General features: G+C 40.8%; 1 protein-coding gene across 1 annotated transcript in view; it reads left to right on the top strand.

The window, feature by feature from the left end:
- Positions 1–240: 240 nt before the first annotated feature.
- The window catches only part of PRIN2 (Serine/Threonine-kinase), a 126394-nt gene continuing 107649 nt past the window's right edge, over positions 241–18985 (top strand). Inside the window, exons 1-2 of the mRNA XM_089368016.1 lie at positions 241–760; positions 882–977. Coding sequence (XP_089224142.1) covers positions 512–760; positions 882–977 — 345 coding nt within the window. The 5' untranslated portion in view covers positions 241–511. The remainder of the gene's footprint in view (positions 761–881; positions 978–18985) is intronic.

Here is an 18985-nt window from a genome sequence, read left to right on the forward strand (position 1 = left end):
TATTTTTTTTTTAATATATATATTTTTTTACATATAAATAAATTCAATTCCTAAAAATTTTCTATAACATTTAAATTATATAAATCAAATAATTCAAATTTACAACATTAAAAATATTTTACCAATTTTTTTTACAAACTTAACTAATAAAAATGCTCAGAAATAAAAATAAAAATTCAAAACTTATGTAGTCTAATTAAACTATGCTTTAAAATGAAGGCAGAGTGAATATTTCGAACTGTTTATCCAGAATGGAGGCTCTGCCGCTCTTCTTAGGGCTGAAGAGGAGTATTATAGGTAAAACCCATGACATTTTGGCTCGAATCCACGTCACTTCCAAGTTGGTGTCTGACAGTCTCTCCACTAGCTAATGTTATGCCTTCAATACTGTTCAATTTCCTGTTCTTATCGTCTAGGGATTTTCACCTCATCCATTCGACATCAGTATAAACCAGTATAAACCAGTACGTGATAGCTGGAGCTACTATTTTAGTTTTGTCTGTGAGAGGAAATGGCCCTACTGACGGTGAATGTTGCTCAATGCAGTGGCACTGCAAGCACAACCATCGCTTCTGCCCTTCCGAGTCTAATACCCAAACGAGTAATTGCTTATTCTTCTCCTGATACCACAAGAAGGACAATCCTAGTCTCATCCTTTTTTGGAGGCACATTATCTCTAAAATCTCTGAAATCCCTTTCTGGGCCTTGCAGAGCAGTGGGCACACCCAAAATTGTAGCACAGTCAGACTTTGCAGATCATGTAAGATTGCTAAATGCGTTTTTCTTTTACCCACAATTCTATTTTCAGTTATATGTCTCTGTTAAGGAAATGCACAGTGAGTAATGCCAGCATACTGATTTCTGTGTTGCTCATTTGTTAGGAAGCAACGAGGTTTAGGGATGGCCTTCTGAAGATGTTAGCAGATGATCAAAACATTGGCGATCTCAGAGTACAGATGGTGGATACTTGTACAAAGGTATCCTTCTCTCTCTATATATATTTTTCCTTCGACTCAAATATTGATTTTGATGTTTTTAATTATTAGAAAAAATAGTGGAAACGATGTCTTGGGCACTTTAGGGGAAATCCCCAGATTGTCGACTGTTGTTAACAAGTTCAATGCAGAAGCGGTCATCTTGTATCTCATTATAGATTTAATTGGTTATTTTATAAGATATATCCCATGGTACATCATTATTATAATTATTTTTTATTTATTAACCGGGACTAGATAACTGTGTATTAGGAGTGGCCAAAATGGGAAAAGTTACAGGGAGAGCTTGTTAGCGCATCATCAGACTCTTCCCGTCCTCTAATACTTCTTTCCCGACTTTACATTAGCTACCAAGATACTGGCTTTAGATGAATATCCCCTATAAATGACATTCAAAATGCATACGAATTATAAAACATTTGACAATTTTTTTGCTGTTCATTTGATTCTGAAGGGGCAGAGCGTTGATCCAGTTCCATTGATTCCTTATGCTGCTGTCCAGGTTCCTTTTCCTAGGCTTTCTCCTATGTCGAGCCTGTAGGCTGTCCTGAGGATGTAGTGCCTGAAGTTGATGCTTGGTTTTCAGACTAAACAGAGCATTTTCTCTTATAGCAATCCATTTCTATTTCCAATTTTTTTCTCCGCATTCCCCTAGAATGCCCAGAATCCCCTCATATTGCTCCTGCTGTTTCCGTTCCATGCATGTGAGATTGCAAAGAGGGATCTGATAGATATGTCATTGTTGGACAGAGACTCTTCATGTCTCCTCAAAATCTTTATGTCTGTGATATCTTGGGGATTCTTTATATGCCAGTATCCAGGGGGTGTCCTCTGCGTTCTTCTAAAGACTATGTAGACCAATTTGACTAGAAAGAAGCGAGAAACCCTCTTGACAAATTTGAGGAATACTAAAGCAAAGCAAGGTGTATTAAGGTTGCACTACTACAACAAACAACAGAAGGTTAGGTTAGATTTCAATAAAGAAAAGTTTGCAGAAAGAAGTAAAGTAAATTAGCATGTACATGACAAGAAATAAAACAAAGAGATAGATACAAGGTAATCGGGAAGCAAACTCTTCTTATTATCCCAATGGATGAGGCCTTTGGGCCTTGAATGAGATATACCAAGGAAGATGGAGTAGAACTAGTGGACCACTTCAAGTGCCCAAGGGAAGGTCCTTTGTTGTACTGGTATCTCTCCTCTCTCACTGTCAAGAAGGCAGCCACGCTTTCAACAATGGTGAAAATTAAGTATGTGTGCAAAGCTACACAGACCAATTGATGTTTCAAAAATTTATGTGCTCAAATAAAACTTTGGCAGCATAACAATACTCTTCCTTCTCTTGTTCAAATGGCCTCCCATGGCTGCCATTTATAGGCTCAATTCATGCCTCATTAGAATTCACTCCAAATGTGGTTTTCCATGGATGAGGAGACCTTTGGTTTACCAACGGACCCCTCATCAATGACTTTGAAGTTTGGGCTTTGAGTTGGCTTGGTGCGAGCTTGTAAGTTGAATTTTCATGGGATGTCATCATTTATTGCACCAAAAGTTGTTGAGACTTATTGTCTTATGGGTCCATGTGACTCTTGAAGAAACAACTGCGCGGAGCGTGTAAAAGCCACACTATGAGTTTGCATAGATAAATCAAAACCCACCTTTGTATAGTTTTTCCAATTGCTTTTGTGTTAATGATTAATTGCCACATTTGATCTTCGTCTTCTTGTGTTGAACACATTGACGAAAATCACCTGTGTAACTCTGTGAGCAATTTTCGAGTGATAACAATTGTCCCCCAATATGTTAGGTTAGGACTCAGGAGCAAATGTATAGCTGAAATACATCATCATTTTCTATACTTGACACACACACACACACACCCACCCCATTGTTAGAAGGAGAAGGAGAACCCACTTGCAAAACACATTCATGAATATTTTTATTTGCTTTATACAAACAAGGTGGGCATGTCCCATGCTCATGATAGTGACCAAAAAAAGGTGATTATAATAGGTGATAGAATGTTGGATAATCTTGTCCAATATACCCAAACTCGCGATGATATTCCAAATGCCAAGTCACACTTAAAATAGATATTTCAAAGACTTAAAATGTAAAATGTGAGTGTTTTTGTTTATTGGATAAAAGTACTATCAGTTCATAAAACCCTGTCAAGCAGTATCAAATCAGTGTAAGAGCTTATAAGCCCTCGATTCTATTCTCTTGCGTGACAACATCTAAGTCCAATAGCTCTGGTCCGTACACATCTTATCAACCCAACAAGTATTGATTGAGGGGGTAAAGCTTATAAGCCCAACAACTAGAGCTAGAACTATGTCTATAGGAAGTATTGAATGCTTGAATGGTTCAGTTTAGAAGCAATATCATTTATTTAATCAGTAAAGAGGTTTGGGTAAGACACTATAGTTGGTGAATTGGTGGAGAAGGAATCTGCATCACCTTTAGGGGCATTGGTAATAATAAAAGGTTGCTTAAAGGAGAACATTCCTTGGAGCTTAATGTAAACATGGTTGTTCAAACTTGGTGGTCATGGAAGGCTAGTCAAGCCTAGGGGTCTTCTACTGAAACTGGAAACCACAACTGTTGTAAGGTAAGATCCACCTGGATGTGAGAAGATGTTGACATTGAACATTAAAGGGAGCAATGGAATCATGGAGCACTAATGACTCTCCATGTTCCATTTGGGGTTCATCATTCTAATGGGTAATGAGAACCACGATATCATTGAATTACTGGAAAGTTAGAAAATTATATATTATAGAGCAATGGAACACATAAAATATATTGCAGAAATATAAACACAGAAAACACATAAAACAAGAGAGACACAAATATACATGGTTCACCCAGTTTGGTTTACGTCCACGGGAAACAGCTAGTCCTTCCTTTATATTATCCAACAAATTGAAGAGATACAACCTACAACAGATCCACTATAATTCCCTCATATATAGCGAGGGATTTCCTTCTAGGGAAAAAACCCTAAATTAAACATAACTTCCACCGTCAGATCTTCGCCTAATGAATAGCCTAGATTGACTATGAAATTACAACATTTTACAAGGCAATTTTACATCTATTTTTAGCTTCGGGGGCGTTGCCCTCGATCCCTTGCCAAAGGGGGGGGGGGGCTCCCAAAGATCATAGCCCCCCCCCCCTTGGACCCCCCTTGCAACAGAAATATTACAGGTGGTGTTTCCGCCACATTATGAACTGGGGTCCAATGCGGTGATACCTCTGAATAAGGAAGATAATCAGGCTCCACACCCAACATAGAACCAATGCGCTGAAGTTGATAGGAATAAATAAATCAACTGAAGATGGATTGGATACTAAGCTATAATGAATGGAGATTTTGATTATGATGGATGAGGTGAAAATGAGACTGAGGGGACACTTGAGACTCCACTTGGGCAGAGATGAATGGATGGCTAACATGTGGTGGCAGTCAAAATTTAATTGGACAAATAGTAAGTGTCAGGGGACCAACCATATGTGGTAATTTATTAGTTGAATTGTAATTGAGGAGGTTGGGATTGCAAGGATATAGATATTTGTGGATCACACAGGGGGTGGCTAGTAGTGGGTACCAAGTAGTCACAAGTGACTTAGTGTCGATGCCTTGACCAAGAGAAATTGGGATTGCCGCTAAGTGAAAAGAGAGTATTTGTTTTCTTCCCATAAAAAATACTTTGTACACTTGCCAAATGAATGAAAACATCTTGGGGTTGAATATACAAACACAAGGACGAGTATGATGACATGGCTCATCGTTTGAGGCAGGAGTTGGACAAAATGTATTAGGGGAGAGGGTCCCCTTGGTTAGTATTTGTGATGGTAGTTGAATGGAGGATGGTAATGCAAATAGCCTAGTGATCATGAGGGGATGAAAGGCCAAATGAGAATGTAGGGATGCATTTGTCATAACTAACCAACATTGAAGAACAATTGGGAGTCTAGGGGATGAGTTAGCATGATGGTGAGGAAAAAATATGAAGTCCGTTCTTAGAGGTGCAAAGAAATAGACTTCCTTCCTATAGGATTAGGCAACATGGGTGTTGAGAATGCAAGGGGTGCTATATACAAGGCAACCCATGGAGGTGAAAAACTATTGGTTGGTTGCAACCAAATGCATAAAGACTAGGTTAAAGTTGTATGCATAGTTGGGAAAAGATATCCTAAATTTGGCTTCAAGGGGAATATATCGGTTATTGCAAAGAACATAAAAGGAGTGTCTAACATGCCACTTTGAAGAAGTACATATTGATATGCCTCTATTCACACATACTGCCTCAATTCACTGCATCTTGGAGACCTAGGAAAGGTGTTGGGATGAAATTCTGCGCACATGAAATTGACAACCCCAAGTGAAAGTTTTGATGTAAAACAACAAATATACACATTAATGATGAAGGCATTCAGTGTACGCACCTTTGTGGAGGTGAGGTCGATACAAGGGTTTCTGGGGCAAGGGAAGTTGGGTAGGGCAAAGGGCAATTCCAACCATTGTTCTAGTGTAGGATTGATAGTTAGGATTCTCGAGAATAGATGGGCAAGGTGAGCCTTGGGGGTTAGTTGCAATGATAAAGGATCGTTGTAGAGATGTCCAAAGTTGTTCAAGATTGGCCATATGTTGGATCTCAACCATGCGTTCAATTATTAGTGGTGGGCAAAGATAGGTGAAATGGCTATCTTGTTCATAATGCACATGTGCACATGGGAAACTATTACGTGAGTTCATCGAGGTAGATACATAGTAAATAATGTATGCATTCGATCACAATGTGACATTGGGGGTTGGTTGTGGGGTTTGGAGAGTTGTTTGATGAACTATAGCGAATGTATACTAAAATCGAAGGAGATCGAGACAATGATGTGTGTAATGGCCATTTGCTAAGCATATGGCATAGGGATGGTTGGGGCACTAATTTCTGTTGTGTGCATGAGTGGATGAACCTACAAGGGTTCCAACCAAGGGTGGGGTTGGGAATGAGGGTGGTGCCTGTGAAGTCTAGAGAAGATTTTGTAACTTGGGAAGAGTGGGGCATAGGTTGGTGGGGTGCCCTTGTAGGTTGTAGAGAGCACAAGAAGGGGTACTCATGGGGTGGCCGAAGTTTTGTCATCTCCTTTCTTTATTTGCTTGCCCCCCTAGGTTTTTTGGTATGTTGCAAGTATCTATTGATATGCAATTTGCAAGGGGTGGGATTGGCTAAACAAAGTAGTTTGGCATTGTTGACCACATGGGGTTCATGGCAAGAGGTGCCAAGTGGCATACTGGTATCCACCACCATGTTTGGAAAGGGCAGGGTGGCCATGAATTTTTAGGTTGTTGCTCAGGGGATTGTGCATAGGTCATTGGGCATATGGAACATCATGGAATGTTGTGGAATAACCCATCTTAGGAATTGACTCAGGAATTGGTGATGATGTAGATGGTAACTTCAGGGTAGTTGAAACCATGCAGATAGGAGCTAACTTGAAGGATTGTATGAGTAGGGAGTTACCTAGGTAAGTGCCTCGAAGGGAAGAATCTTTGAAGATTTTAGGCCTTATTTTGATAAAGGAGGCGACTTCATGTTGGGAACCAATGAGCGATAGGACATTATCTACAGTGGGTGAGGGCCATGGCTCTTGGTGTGTTAATTGGTCAATAATGACAATCTTCGCATCGTGGGGGAAGTTCATTATGCAGAGTACTAAGGAAGCAAAAGAAGATATCGTGATTCAATGGAGCATTAATAACCTCTATGTCAATCAAAACTGTCTTGCTTGCAAGCTCGACAACAATGTTTTGTTAGAATCCGACTGGTTGAGAGGGGCACCCATCGTAATCCCTTAGGGTGATGGAACAAGATATTAGTTTGGGGGAACCCAATTTCTTCCACACAGGTTTGGGGTCTTGGACATGATACATGTAAATGCTCCTTCATCTATAATGCAACAATGGATAGTAATGTTTTGAATGGTGATGGGGATTTGGAATGGGACTAAGGATGGGAGTCGAGGTTCAAAGTTATCCAAATCAAATTTAATGAGGCAAAAGTTAGAGGGATCGGTTGCCCCTAATGTTGAGAGCAATGCCTTTGTCTGAGATGGGCATGTTTGTAACACTTGAAGCGCAGGTATGGTTGTAGGGGATTGAGCCAAATCATCCACCGTGTTGTAATTGTGAGCTACCCATACATGCAGGTTGTCAGTGGTACGTTGTAGACGTGCCTTTGGTACTCATGGAGTAGGGTCACCACTAGGACATGGGATCATCAAAGACATGTTAGCAATAGAAATATTGGTATTCGAAGAAGTCAGATTAGCTTTAGGAGGCATACCATAATAATGGTTGTGAGTTTGTAGGTGTGTGGAATTCATGTAGATATCTTGATTGGTAGGGTCACTTAGGTGGATAGGAGCTAGTGGGAAATAAGGTTTGAGATCCTAATTAGGTGGCTCAGCCGCTCATCTTCTTGTTGAGTAGATACCACTCCTTGTTGAGGGACAAGAGCATGTAGAATTGTAGGTTGTTGTGATGGAGGAGAGTTTTGTGGAGGAGGAGTCGCTCCTTGTGGGTTGGGGGAACCATGCGTTTAAAGTTAGCTACCTGGGGGAAATGATGGGTGTCATGACCAAATTCCCCACATAATGCACAAGGGAAGTTAGTGTGAACCCTATTGTTCTGTCTTTGCTTGGGCTGGTTATTATTACTAAACTTTTGGTTTAGGCTCATGTTATTGCAAGATCTAGCACCTTAGTGCAAAACCTCTCCAAGCAACCTAGATTAAGAGTAACAATGGGAGAGTTACCATTGTCGCTTGAACAATTATTCCCCTTTTTTTTGGTTGGATGTAATCCACCACAAGGGAGGCTTCGAGATGCTCTTCCTCTCATTTTCTCGTGGCTGGATTGGGGGAGAAATCCCTTAGCTAGTTCTGAAATTTCTACTACTTCTCTCATTACGAAAAAGGCTATGGAAGGATGACTAGAGTGATTTTTTGTGGAGATGGTCTTGTGGATAATTTTGGCATTTTCTTGGATTTTCATGGTTAGGGTTTGTTACTGCTCAAACCAGTAGGGGTCTTAAGAGGGGATCCTATAGAGCAACTATTAGGTCAAGTGGCAACAATGGAGCAATAGCCCAATGTTCACCGATGGGAGGAGACTTGGTATAAGAGGAATCATAAGGATGAATAGATCAATGATGAAATGAAGAGTGATTCCCAAAGCCTATTCACAAGGGAGGCTCAAATAAATAGCTTGCTTTTGAAGCAAGGTGATTGGCTCTCTAGGAAGGGCTAAGAGGATACTTAAGCCTAAGTTTGAAGAATATCTTTTGACTAGGGGTATCCTAGACGTAATAATCCTTAAGGATAAGTGGCTTCTATGTGACCCTTGTAGAATTTGAGTTCCAAAGTTGCAAGACCACAAAGAACCCAAGTGGATCCAAACTAGGTCAAGGATGTGGAGTTGATCAACAATAAAGGGGCTTGACCTAGTTAGGCAAGAGAATAGGATCAAAGGACTAATTTATTTTGGAGTTCAAATGCAATGATCCAAGTGAGGACACTAACCCAAGGCAACCTAGGGAGAGGAATGATCCTTGAGCTAGGGCTTGCAATATCTCAGGATTCCATCTTCAAATTGCGCTCAAACTTGGGGAACCTCTTGAGAAGTCCCCAACACAGTTGTGGACCGATTTTCAAGGTTTTTGAATGGCTAAAAAAGATTTCACTTGATGCCCTAGGTGACCTACTAGGGTTAGGCCTAGAAAAAGGAGAAAAGGTGAAGAAGATATGTCGTTTAAGTGACCACCGAGGACTATACCAGTGCCTTTCCTTTAGGGAGAGACAAAGTCAAAGTGATTTCAAAGTTTGGAGAACTTTTCACCCAATCAAGGAGACCTTAAGCAACTTCGCATGGCATCTAGGGCATGAACTTGGTTGCAAAGGTATTTATACTTCAATGTGCAAGATTTGATGACTTATCAAGTTAATATTAAAATTTTATACCTCTAGGAACATTCGTTCACCATACATGACACCTGTAATGTATGCAACACCTCAAAAGGTCCAAAATTTCATAATTTCACATTAATTTAGGGCAATTTCAGATCTAGAGAGCGAAAATTCCATACATTATTCCCATACATTATTCATGTGACAAGATAAATGTAAAGATAAACATGAAAAAGAGCACTTACATGTATAGTGAGTATATCCAATCATCAATTCAAGACATAATTTGAAGCTCCAAGATCAAGAGATAGTAACCAAACATCAAAATTCATCCATGCAACCAAACTCGTCCTCCAAAAGGGAATGTGAAAATCTCAAGAAGAGAAGATGATGAGAGGAATGAATGAGCCTCTCATCTATTTATACAATCCGATAGGGGATTCAAATAGCCTAATTTAGCCCCAAATAATAAAATAATGTACAATAGTGATATGACTTGGTGACAAGCGCACCAAGATAACTCCAAAATAGAAGTATAAGCCTCTCAATAGGGCTAAATAGTAAACATGATGAGTCGTTGGGCCATTGAGAAGGCCTAGTGGAGTCCAAAGTGTGCCAAGTTGAGAGAAAAGGTTCCAAACATAGTGCCCAAGGGGTTGGCCCCTTGATATCCAAGCAAGTCACATGTGGTGTCCCCAAGTGGGTGTGGGGGCACAATGACATCCTCATGGGTCTCCAAGTGGATCGATAATGCCTGTAAACCATTTGTAAGGGCTAGAATGATGACATAAGCCCTCCCTTTGTCTCCCATGGTGAGACACATCCTCATCTGGGCTCTGGAACATCTACCAAGTGTATGGTACAAGTGTGAAGCTGGTTGGGCATGGTGATCCAGATGCATCATCCTCATCTAAAAAGGTGGAACACGAGCAATCAATGAATGGTGTTGGGGATCCATGAAGTGCTCTTCGCTATGGTGGAGGCCCATGGCTCTCAACGCTCACCCTACAAATGCCAATATGACCCTCTAGAGGGCTTGGACCTCGTATAGGGAGACCAAACCCCAAATGGAGACCCACTTGCAATCTTGTATAAGATCCAATGCGTCTCCTCGTCTTCCAGTACAACAAATCATTAAATAATCAAGTAAAAGAGCTTACAAATCATGGAATCAAGTGGACACTTCATAGTGTAGAAATTCCCACTGTAGATCACCTGGTAATGCAATGTACTAAAGCAAAACACTTGATCTACTTCTACAAACAATTTAGCGGAAGCTTAATTGAACATGAGCAACATCAAGCATGAACAGATATAACTGAGAATGAGAAGTAATCAACCATAACACAAAAGATATATCACTGGGGAAAGCACCAGCCTAAAACCCCAACTCTGTATTATCATACAAGTGGAAATCTTGTTCAAGTTACAAAAAGAATTAGCTCTCAAGCTATCCTGATCTCTCTGCACTCAAACAATACAGCTCACAGACTCAATAGACATAGAATATATCTTCCTCAAGCCCTCCAAGCCTCCTATTTCCTTGCGCAGTTTTGATTGGGGTCCAATGATATCACATGTGTGAATTGGCCTCATCACACTCATTGTAACCTCAGGTCCAACTGCGTAATCCATAAGGAATAATATTCCTTCTGCATGCAAGGAATATTCACCAAGGAATATCCTAGCAACTGATAGTACACTGTCCCTCCATCTGATCTCAACTGGGTCTCTGACTGAACTGACATGCATGAGTTATCCATGAGTGAATACTCAGTTATCTGAATTACAATAGTTACATGCATGCAAGCATTAACTAATTGAACGCTCATTAAATTAACAAACTGTTAAATTAATCTAACTGGACTTGACTAGGTTAAACTAAGTCAACTGATTACAACTCAATATTACAACTCATCTTTATCTCTTTAACTGAAGGTTAGATTCCTCAATTAATGGAGAAACTGTTGCATGTCCCCACATAGACTTCAAGTTTGATTTTCCTTAACTAATTAACTCAAGATGAATTAATTAATTAATTTCCAAACTGCTGTTGATATCAAATTCAAATTTTTACTTCCTATGTTTAGTCCAGGGACTGACTAAAATAATGAAAAAGGGATCCCGAAATGCTATTTTTAGCACTTTCACTTTTCACCCATTGTTGCTAAGATCTCCAATGGTTGAACTGCTATTTATAGCCTGACTATTTATAGCAGTGCTATTTTTAGCAATTTCTATTTTTAGCATTTCTTGTTGCACACTTTTCAACACTCCCTCTCAACAAGAAATGGATTATCAGCAATCCCAATCCTGTCTCTGTGGAACTCAAACTTGCATTTTTTCAATGCCTTTGTCAAAATATCTGCATCCTGCTCCTTGGTCGAAACATACTGCAACATCATGATCCTCTTGACCACACAGTCCCGTAGATGATGGTAACGGATATCTATATGCTTGGACCTGTCATGAAACACTGGATTCTCAGAGAGTTTTATGCAACTCTGATTATCACAGTATATCACTGTAGGATCCATCATCTGACCAAACAATCCCACTAGAATCTTCTGCATCCAAATGGCCTCACATGCTACCTGAATTGCAACGATGTATTCAGCCTCTGCTGAGCTAAGTGCAACTGATCTTTGTTTCCTGCTATACCAAGAAACTGCAGCTGAACCAAGGTTGAAGATTCCTCCAGAAGTGCTCTTCCGGTCTGATGGACTACCTGCCCAATCTGCATCCGTGAAGCCTTGCAACTTCACTCCCTCTGTCCGTCTGTACCATAATCCGTACTGTGTAGTGCCTCTGAGATATCTCAGCACATGCTTCGCTACCTTCCAAAATAGCTTGGTAGGCTAAACCATAGCTTGACTTAGCTGGTTCACCGCAAAGCATAAGTCGGGTCGTGTGTTCACCAGATACATGAGTGAACCCACCAGCTGCCGATAAACAGTAGCAGCTACTACCTCACCTGAAGTAGCATCCTCCTTCCTCCAGTTCCCAGCTAGAGGAGTCTGCATGGGTTTGCACTTCTCCATGTGAAAGCACCTGAGTATCTCATTGGCATACTTGCCTTGAGACACAAATACTTCCCCATCTTTCTGCCACACTTCCATGCCTAGAAAGTAGTGCATGAGGCCCATGTCCTTCATCTCGAACTCTCTTGCAAGGTCCTCCTTGCAAGACTGTATCAGTTGCTCATCACTTGTCAAAATCAGATCATCGACATAAAGTACAATAATCAAGGGCTTACAATCTACCATGATGTGGTATAGGTTCGCATTTGCTTCATTGTTGGTGAAGCCCAACCCGGTGAAATAACTGTCGATCCTGGTATACCAAGCATGGGGTGCTTGCTTCAGCCCATACAGTGCTCACTTGAGTTGACAAACATGCGATTCGCGATTGAAGGTCTCAAATCCTTTGGGCTACTCAATGTATACCTCTTCCTCAATCTTCCCATTGAGGAATGCCGTCTTCACATCCATCTGATGGATTTTCCAACCCATCTGAGCTGAAAGAGCTAGCATCGATCTGATAGATGAGTACCTTGCTATGGGAGCAAAGGTCTCATCGTAGTCGATCCCGTCAACCTGTGAGAAACCTCGGGCAACAAACCTTGCCTTGTGTTTCTCAACACTGCCATCAACTGCCTGCTTTACCTTGTAAAGCCATCGGGAACTAACCACTGATTTGTCTGCAGGTCTAGGGACAACATCCCACACACTGTTCCGCATGATAGAATTGTACTCTTCTACCATTGCATCAACCCAAACTGGTTACTGCACTGCCTCCTGAAAAGAAGAAGGTTCGGTCGCTACACACTCCCCAACCAGGGCCATCTAGCCAGTGTATCTCTCAAGAGATCTCCTCTGTCTGCGCTGAGAGGATGGATGTCCCACATTATCTCTCGCATCCTGCATCAATCTGTCAGCTTCCTGTGAGCGTTTCCGCCCGTCTCTGGAAGACTCTCCAGCAGTGGTGGTCTCCACTACTGGATCCTCTACATGTGGCTGATCCACATCATCAAGAGGCTCCTCCTCCTTTGGAACTAAAAGTTCCTCATTGCCATGCAACTTGAGCTCCCTCTCAAGTGACACTCGCATGGCTCTCTGCTCGTCGAACTTCAGATCCCTGTGCATTACGGTCCTCTGACTAGCAGGCAGAAACACACGATAGTTGTGGGGTGTATCTGTGTACCCCACAAGTATCCCCAACTCAGCTGTTGGGTCTAGCTTTTTCCGAGCATCTTTGGTCACATGACAGAAAATTGGTGATCCAAAGATACGGAAGTGACTCACATCTGGTCGCTTCCTCGAAAAAGCCTCCATAGGTGTCTTCATCCCCAAAACACGATGAGGAATTCTGTTCTGAAGATACACTACTATATTGCATGCCTCAGCCCACAGATGAAGTGGTAGGCTTTGGTCATGCAACATCACTTGAGCTGCTCCCACAATAGATTTGTTCTTCCTTTCGGCCACCTCATTCTGTTGTGGGTTATGGAGTGCCGTCAGTTCCCATTTAATTCCTTTTGCAACACATAAGTCTTTAAACTGCTGGGAAACATACTCTCCACCATTGTCGCTACGCAAGGCTTTTACTTTCTTCCCAGATTCTTTCTCTGCCGAGGCTTTAAACTCACAAAACCTCAAGAAGGTCTGATCCTTCTTTTGCATAAAGTAGATCCAACATCTACGAGAAAAATCATCAATGAAAATAACATAGTACCTTTGCTTAGCGGTGGAGGCTGTAGAGAATGGTCCACATACATCTGAGTGAACTCACTCCAGGATTGCTCCAACTCTACTATCCCGATCCTGAAAGGAAGCTTTCGCATACTTACCCAGGGTGCATCCTTTGCATGTGTCTGTTTGCTCCAGTTTTCCCTTGGGTAAGCTAGTAGAAATTTGCTGCATGATCTTCAAGGCCCTGTGATGCAAGTGGCCCAGTCTCCTATGCCACAACTCGCCAACATCTTGGCTTTGCACCACCTCTGCTTTGGAACTCAGTGCAGCACAGTCATCTACCTCCAGCTTGTAGAGATTCTTTACTCGAATCCCTATTTGCTTGGTCTGTTCGGTGCCGATATGCCTCAGGAACACTTTCCCTTTACTAAAGACTACATCATAGCCTTTATCTTCTAGCATAGCAACAAACACAAGATTCTTTTTCAAACCTGGTACATATTTAACAGCAGATAGGGTGAGAGGAGCACCATGCTCCCTCTGAAACACAACTGTACCTTCACCTGAGACAGTATTTTCCATCGTCGCCCATCTCGATCCGCATCTGGAGATCCTTCTCCTCTAATGTACTAAAAAGATTCTTGTCACCCGACATGTGGAAAGAAGCTCCACTGTCCAGGTACCAAACACATCCTACCATGGATGAAACCATGCATGCGATAAGCGAGAAATCCAGCTCAAATTGTGAAGCTTGTGCATCACCATCAGATCCCTTTGAGGAACCCTTCTTGGATTTCCTCTGTGGACAATTCATAGCATAATGGCCCACTTCATGAAGTGAAAGCATCACACCTTCGACTTGTCAACCTTCTTCCCACCATGAGAAGATTTGGATTGGGACGCCTTTCCTTTCCCTTTCTTAACTCTACTCACTAAAACTAGATTTTCTTCATCATCTTGTTTTGATGAAGATCCATCCCTAGTGCTTCGCCTTATCTCCTCCTGCATTAGGTCCGACCAAAGTCATTCCCAATCTGGCAGTTTCTCTCTTCCATTAACTGAGTCTTGGTAGCTATGCCAACTCTTAGGAAGATCGAGGAGTGCTAGACTCATCATGTCGTCCTAACAACTGATAGTACACTGTCCCTCCATCTAATCTCAATTAGGTCTCTGACTGAACTGACATGCATGAGTTATCCATGAGTGAATACTCAGTTATCTGAATTACAGTAGTTACATGCATGCAAGCATTAACTAACCGAACTCTCATTAATTTTAACAAACTATTAAATTAATCTAACTGGACTTGACTAAGTTAAATTAAGTCAACTGATTACAATTCAATATTACAACTCATCCTTATCTCTTTAATTGAAGGTTAAAGTCCTCAATTAATGGAGAAACTGTTGCATGTCCCCACATAGACTTCAAGTTTGATTTTCCTTAACTAATTAACTCAAGATGAATTAATTAATTAATTTCCAAACTGTTTTTGACATCAAATTCGAATTTTTACTTCCTATGTTTAGTCCAGGGACTGACTAAAATAAGAAGGGATCCCAAAATGCTATTTTTAGAAAAGCTATTTTTAGCACTTTCACTTTTCACCCATTGTTGCTAAGACCTCCAATGGCTGAACTGCTATTTATAGCCCGACTATTTATAGCAGTGCTATTTTTAGCAATTTCTATTTTTAGCATTTCTTGTTGCACACTTTTCAACACATAGTGGCATGCCCTTCCATTGTGGGCTTTGGCGTTTATGTTGTCGCTCCTAGAGACAACTGTAGATTGCTTACAAGACCAGTGCCTGGGTACATCTAGATCAGTGTGTCTCAAATGATTCTCAAGCAGGAGGAGAGATCACCCATGTTCTATACACATATAAGAGGCATGAGTTGGTTCTTTCATCCAAAAGATACAAGTCATGTATTTCAGTATTTCTACACATACACGGTTTTCAAAAATATAAAAGAAAATAGTGGAGGCCGAGCACTTCAAAGGCTTACAGTTTAATCAACTTTGTAGAATAAATGAGAGAAGACAAAGAGAAGGGATAACTCAAAGTATAGAGCTCAAAGCACCAAGAATTCTATATTAAAAACATAGAGCCTGAAACCATGAGATTTACTACAATTATCTGAGTTACAGGTAGATATAATGGACAGAAAAGAAACTGGATGCTATGATTCATGTAGTGCAGTTTAAAGATATAATTTCAACCCATCAAACAGACATGTGCATTAACAACTCAATGCAAATGAATCTGTAGGCAAGTATGAAATATTCTGGCATCTATTGTTGCATGAATTCAGAGAAGAAAATAGACAAAATGGATGAAAATAGGAAATAACACACTGTAATACTTAAAAGGGGGAATCACCACTACTCCTGTGATATTCTGCAAGATCTATGTAACTAAGTGATACAGTCTCACAAAAATATCAACCTTTCTTTGCAGATTTCAGAACCTTTATTCAGTGTTGCTACCCCCTATTTATAAGAAGAGGGGGTGCATTATCAATCATGATACAGTACAAAATATCCCTGGGCCGAGTCTCAACTGTCAAATCAGCTTGTTGTCTCGGCCAGGGAAGGCTCTGTGTCCAAAAAACATCACAAAAACAGTAATTGCCTCATAAAGGAAAGCACATCACAAGATCACAAAACAAATGAAACATTAATGCAATATCTCTGCGCCCCTCCTTGTAATTACTTCGGCTTCAGGCTGCATCTAGTTCACGGTATGGTCTCCTGTGCTGCTCAGCTAACTCTTGTCATTTCTGCCTTTAGTGCCTTTGGCGCCGACCTTGGAAGCGGGTCACAAAGAGCCATTTTTGAGTCTGCCCATACTTGGTTTTGAATGCTCCCTCTTCTTGATTTACTGCTACAGCTGCTTTCAGCGCTAACCCTGTCATTTCTGACTTTAAAGTCCTGCTGAACATAATCGGCGCCCTTATCTGGCTTGGGGTTGCATATTACAGTGTAACAGAGAAAACTCTCAGGCACGGGATTTTATCTCTGAAACAAGTGAAACCATTTTTTTTTTTGATTTCCCCCTTAGCCCCCCTTATTATAGCCCCTTTTGTAATTTTCTTCTTAGGACCGAGGACTGGAACCAGGGGCTTAGCCCTTCGGGTGCTAAGGCTTTCAATAGCTGTGCAGGGGCCTTTTCCCTTATAGAACTTGAATCGCCTTTGATTACCCCTTACACTGCATTGGTCGATATCCCGGACGCGAAATCTTTATGAAATAGACCACAATAACTTATCGCATCCGGGGGTCCTCTTTCCTTATCGCAATCGCATCCAGGGAGGAGTATCGGCAGAAGAATAAGCCTTCATTTCGTGCAATCACTGATCCCAGGGTGATGTCATCACTGCCACGTGTCACCCTGTGAGTGGTGACATGTGTGACTCGAAATTGGCCCCATTTGACCCCTGAAAACACCGAAACTGAGTGACATGTGTCCACCTGTACTACCACGTCAGCGTCTGTACTGCCACGTCACTGATGACGTTAGCTACCATGTCATATCTGAGGACCAATCATATGTCGCCATGTGGCCCCCTAGAGGAGAGAGAAAAAGGCCTGCCCAACCCTATTTTCGCATGCATTTCCTTTGTAAATGAATTTTGGACCTCCTCGACGATTTAACGTTATATCGCAAATCGGGGATAACGCAAGGTTTTGGAGTGTGCGGAACTGCGATGTTGTAGGATGCGGGATCGCGGGACTGCGATATAGCGATATTGTGGGACCTGCGGGATGCGGGATTGCAGGACTGTAGGACTTACCATATTCCGCCATGTGGAGGGGAGAGAAAGGGCCCGCCTATCCATGTTTTTGTTTCGCATTCCTTTGTAAATGATCATTGGTTTCCCTCGGCGATGTAACACTACATTGCACAATCGGCCCCCCGCAAGGTTTTTAGAGTGGTAGCCCTTTGTTCCGCCGATATTCCTGTTGACCATTACGTGTCAACGACCCATAGCAGTACACCCCTTTTTCTCGTGAAAGGGATAGCGCTTGATTGATGTGTTCGTGCCACCCAGCTGTCATCATCAGCGTCATTTCCAAGATGTTATAATGTAAACCCATTCTGCATGTATATGATGTAAATAATCTCAGCAGATCTGTGTCATGTATGTAATTGCCTAGGTAAATCTACCTTTCTGGTGACGATCTACATTCCAGGAGGTTTTTTAGGATTCTTGGATGGTTGACAGAGTTTTCCTTCAGTCTTACTCCAAAGCTAGAATGGATTTTGTCACTTGGATCTTAGGCGAGTCCTAGTGTTCTAGATCGAGTTTGTTTAAAACTGATATGGGAATAATCCTAACTATTTGGTTAGGTTATTTTATTACAAATTGCTTGATTTGCTGGATTATATGTGTCACAGAAATGGGTAATCTGTGAGGGTCTATTATAAATGGGTTTTCCCCCTTATGATGTAAAAAAAATATGAAAATCATGATGTAAAGTGTCTTGAGACTTAAAAAATAATTTATCCCCTCAAGGTTAATTAATTAAATTTTCTGGCCAAAAAATTAATTAAAATCCTAAGCCAAAAGTTTAATTAATTCAAGGTCCTAGGTAAATTTTAATTCTCCAATGACAAAATTCGTTGGTCCTTAAAAATTAAATTTTTAAAAGCCCAAAGACTAAGGTAAATTAATTATTTTGATAAATTTTAAACCTTTGATCCCTGGGGTTAAGTCAAAGTCAATTTTTTGGGGAAATTAACTCAAAAGTTTAATTTTTGAGTTAATTAAAATACATTTAATTGAAAAATTCGAATTTCCTCGAGAATTAAATATTTCGATGGATGAAATGAAAAGAAATTTTAATCTTCATCAACGGTCGAGATTGTTTTGACGAAGATCACTCGAGCTAGCCATTGGAGGCTTTATCTTTAAATAGGAAGGCAGTGGTCAGTTGATTTAACCGACTTTTGAGTCGTGTGCTTAGCAAAAAGCTTTTGTGTAATCTTTTTATGGATAATAAAGAAAGACTTTGGGGTTAAGTTTTGCTGGTGTTACTCTTCATGGGAACACTGTAAGATGTGTTGTTGTCATGCATAATTTTTTCTAAGGCCATTGATGATAGCTTCTAAAGAGTGATTTGAGTACATGTATCATGCTCAATTGCTGGGGTTTGAATAATAATCTAAATTTTGAACATAATAGCAGGTATCTCTATTTGTATGAGTTTTATTATTATTTTCTTGATCTATTTTTAATGACTGGATTGAGTTTTGCAAGAAAATCTTGATTTTAGATCCTCGGGCATTAAGGAAAGTTTTTAGTTGGACCAACCAACTCCCGATCCGT

This window comes from Pinus tabuliformis, chromosome 8 (assembly GCF_031772625.1).
Source record: "Pinus tabuliformis cultivar Carrire ecotype Pingquan chromosome 8, CPIR1, whole genome shotgun sequence".
In the NCBI taxonomy this organism is placed as follows: domain Eukaryota; kingdom Viridiplantae; phylum Streptophyta; class Pinopsida; order Pinales; family Pinaceae; genus Pinus; species Pinus tabuliformis.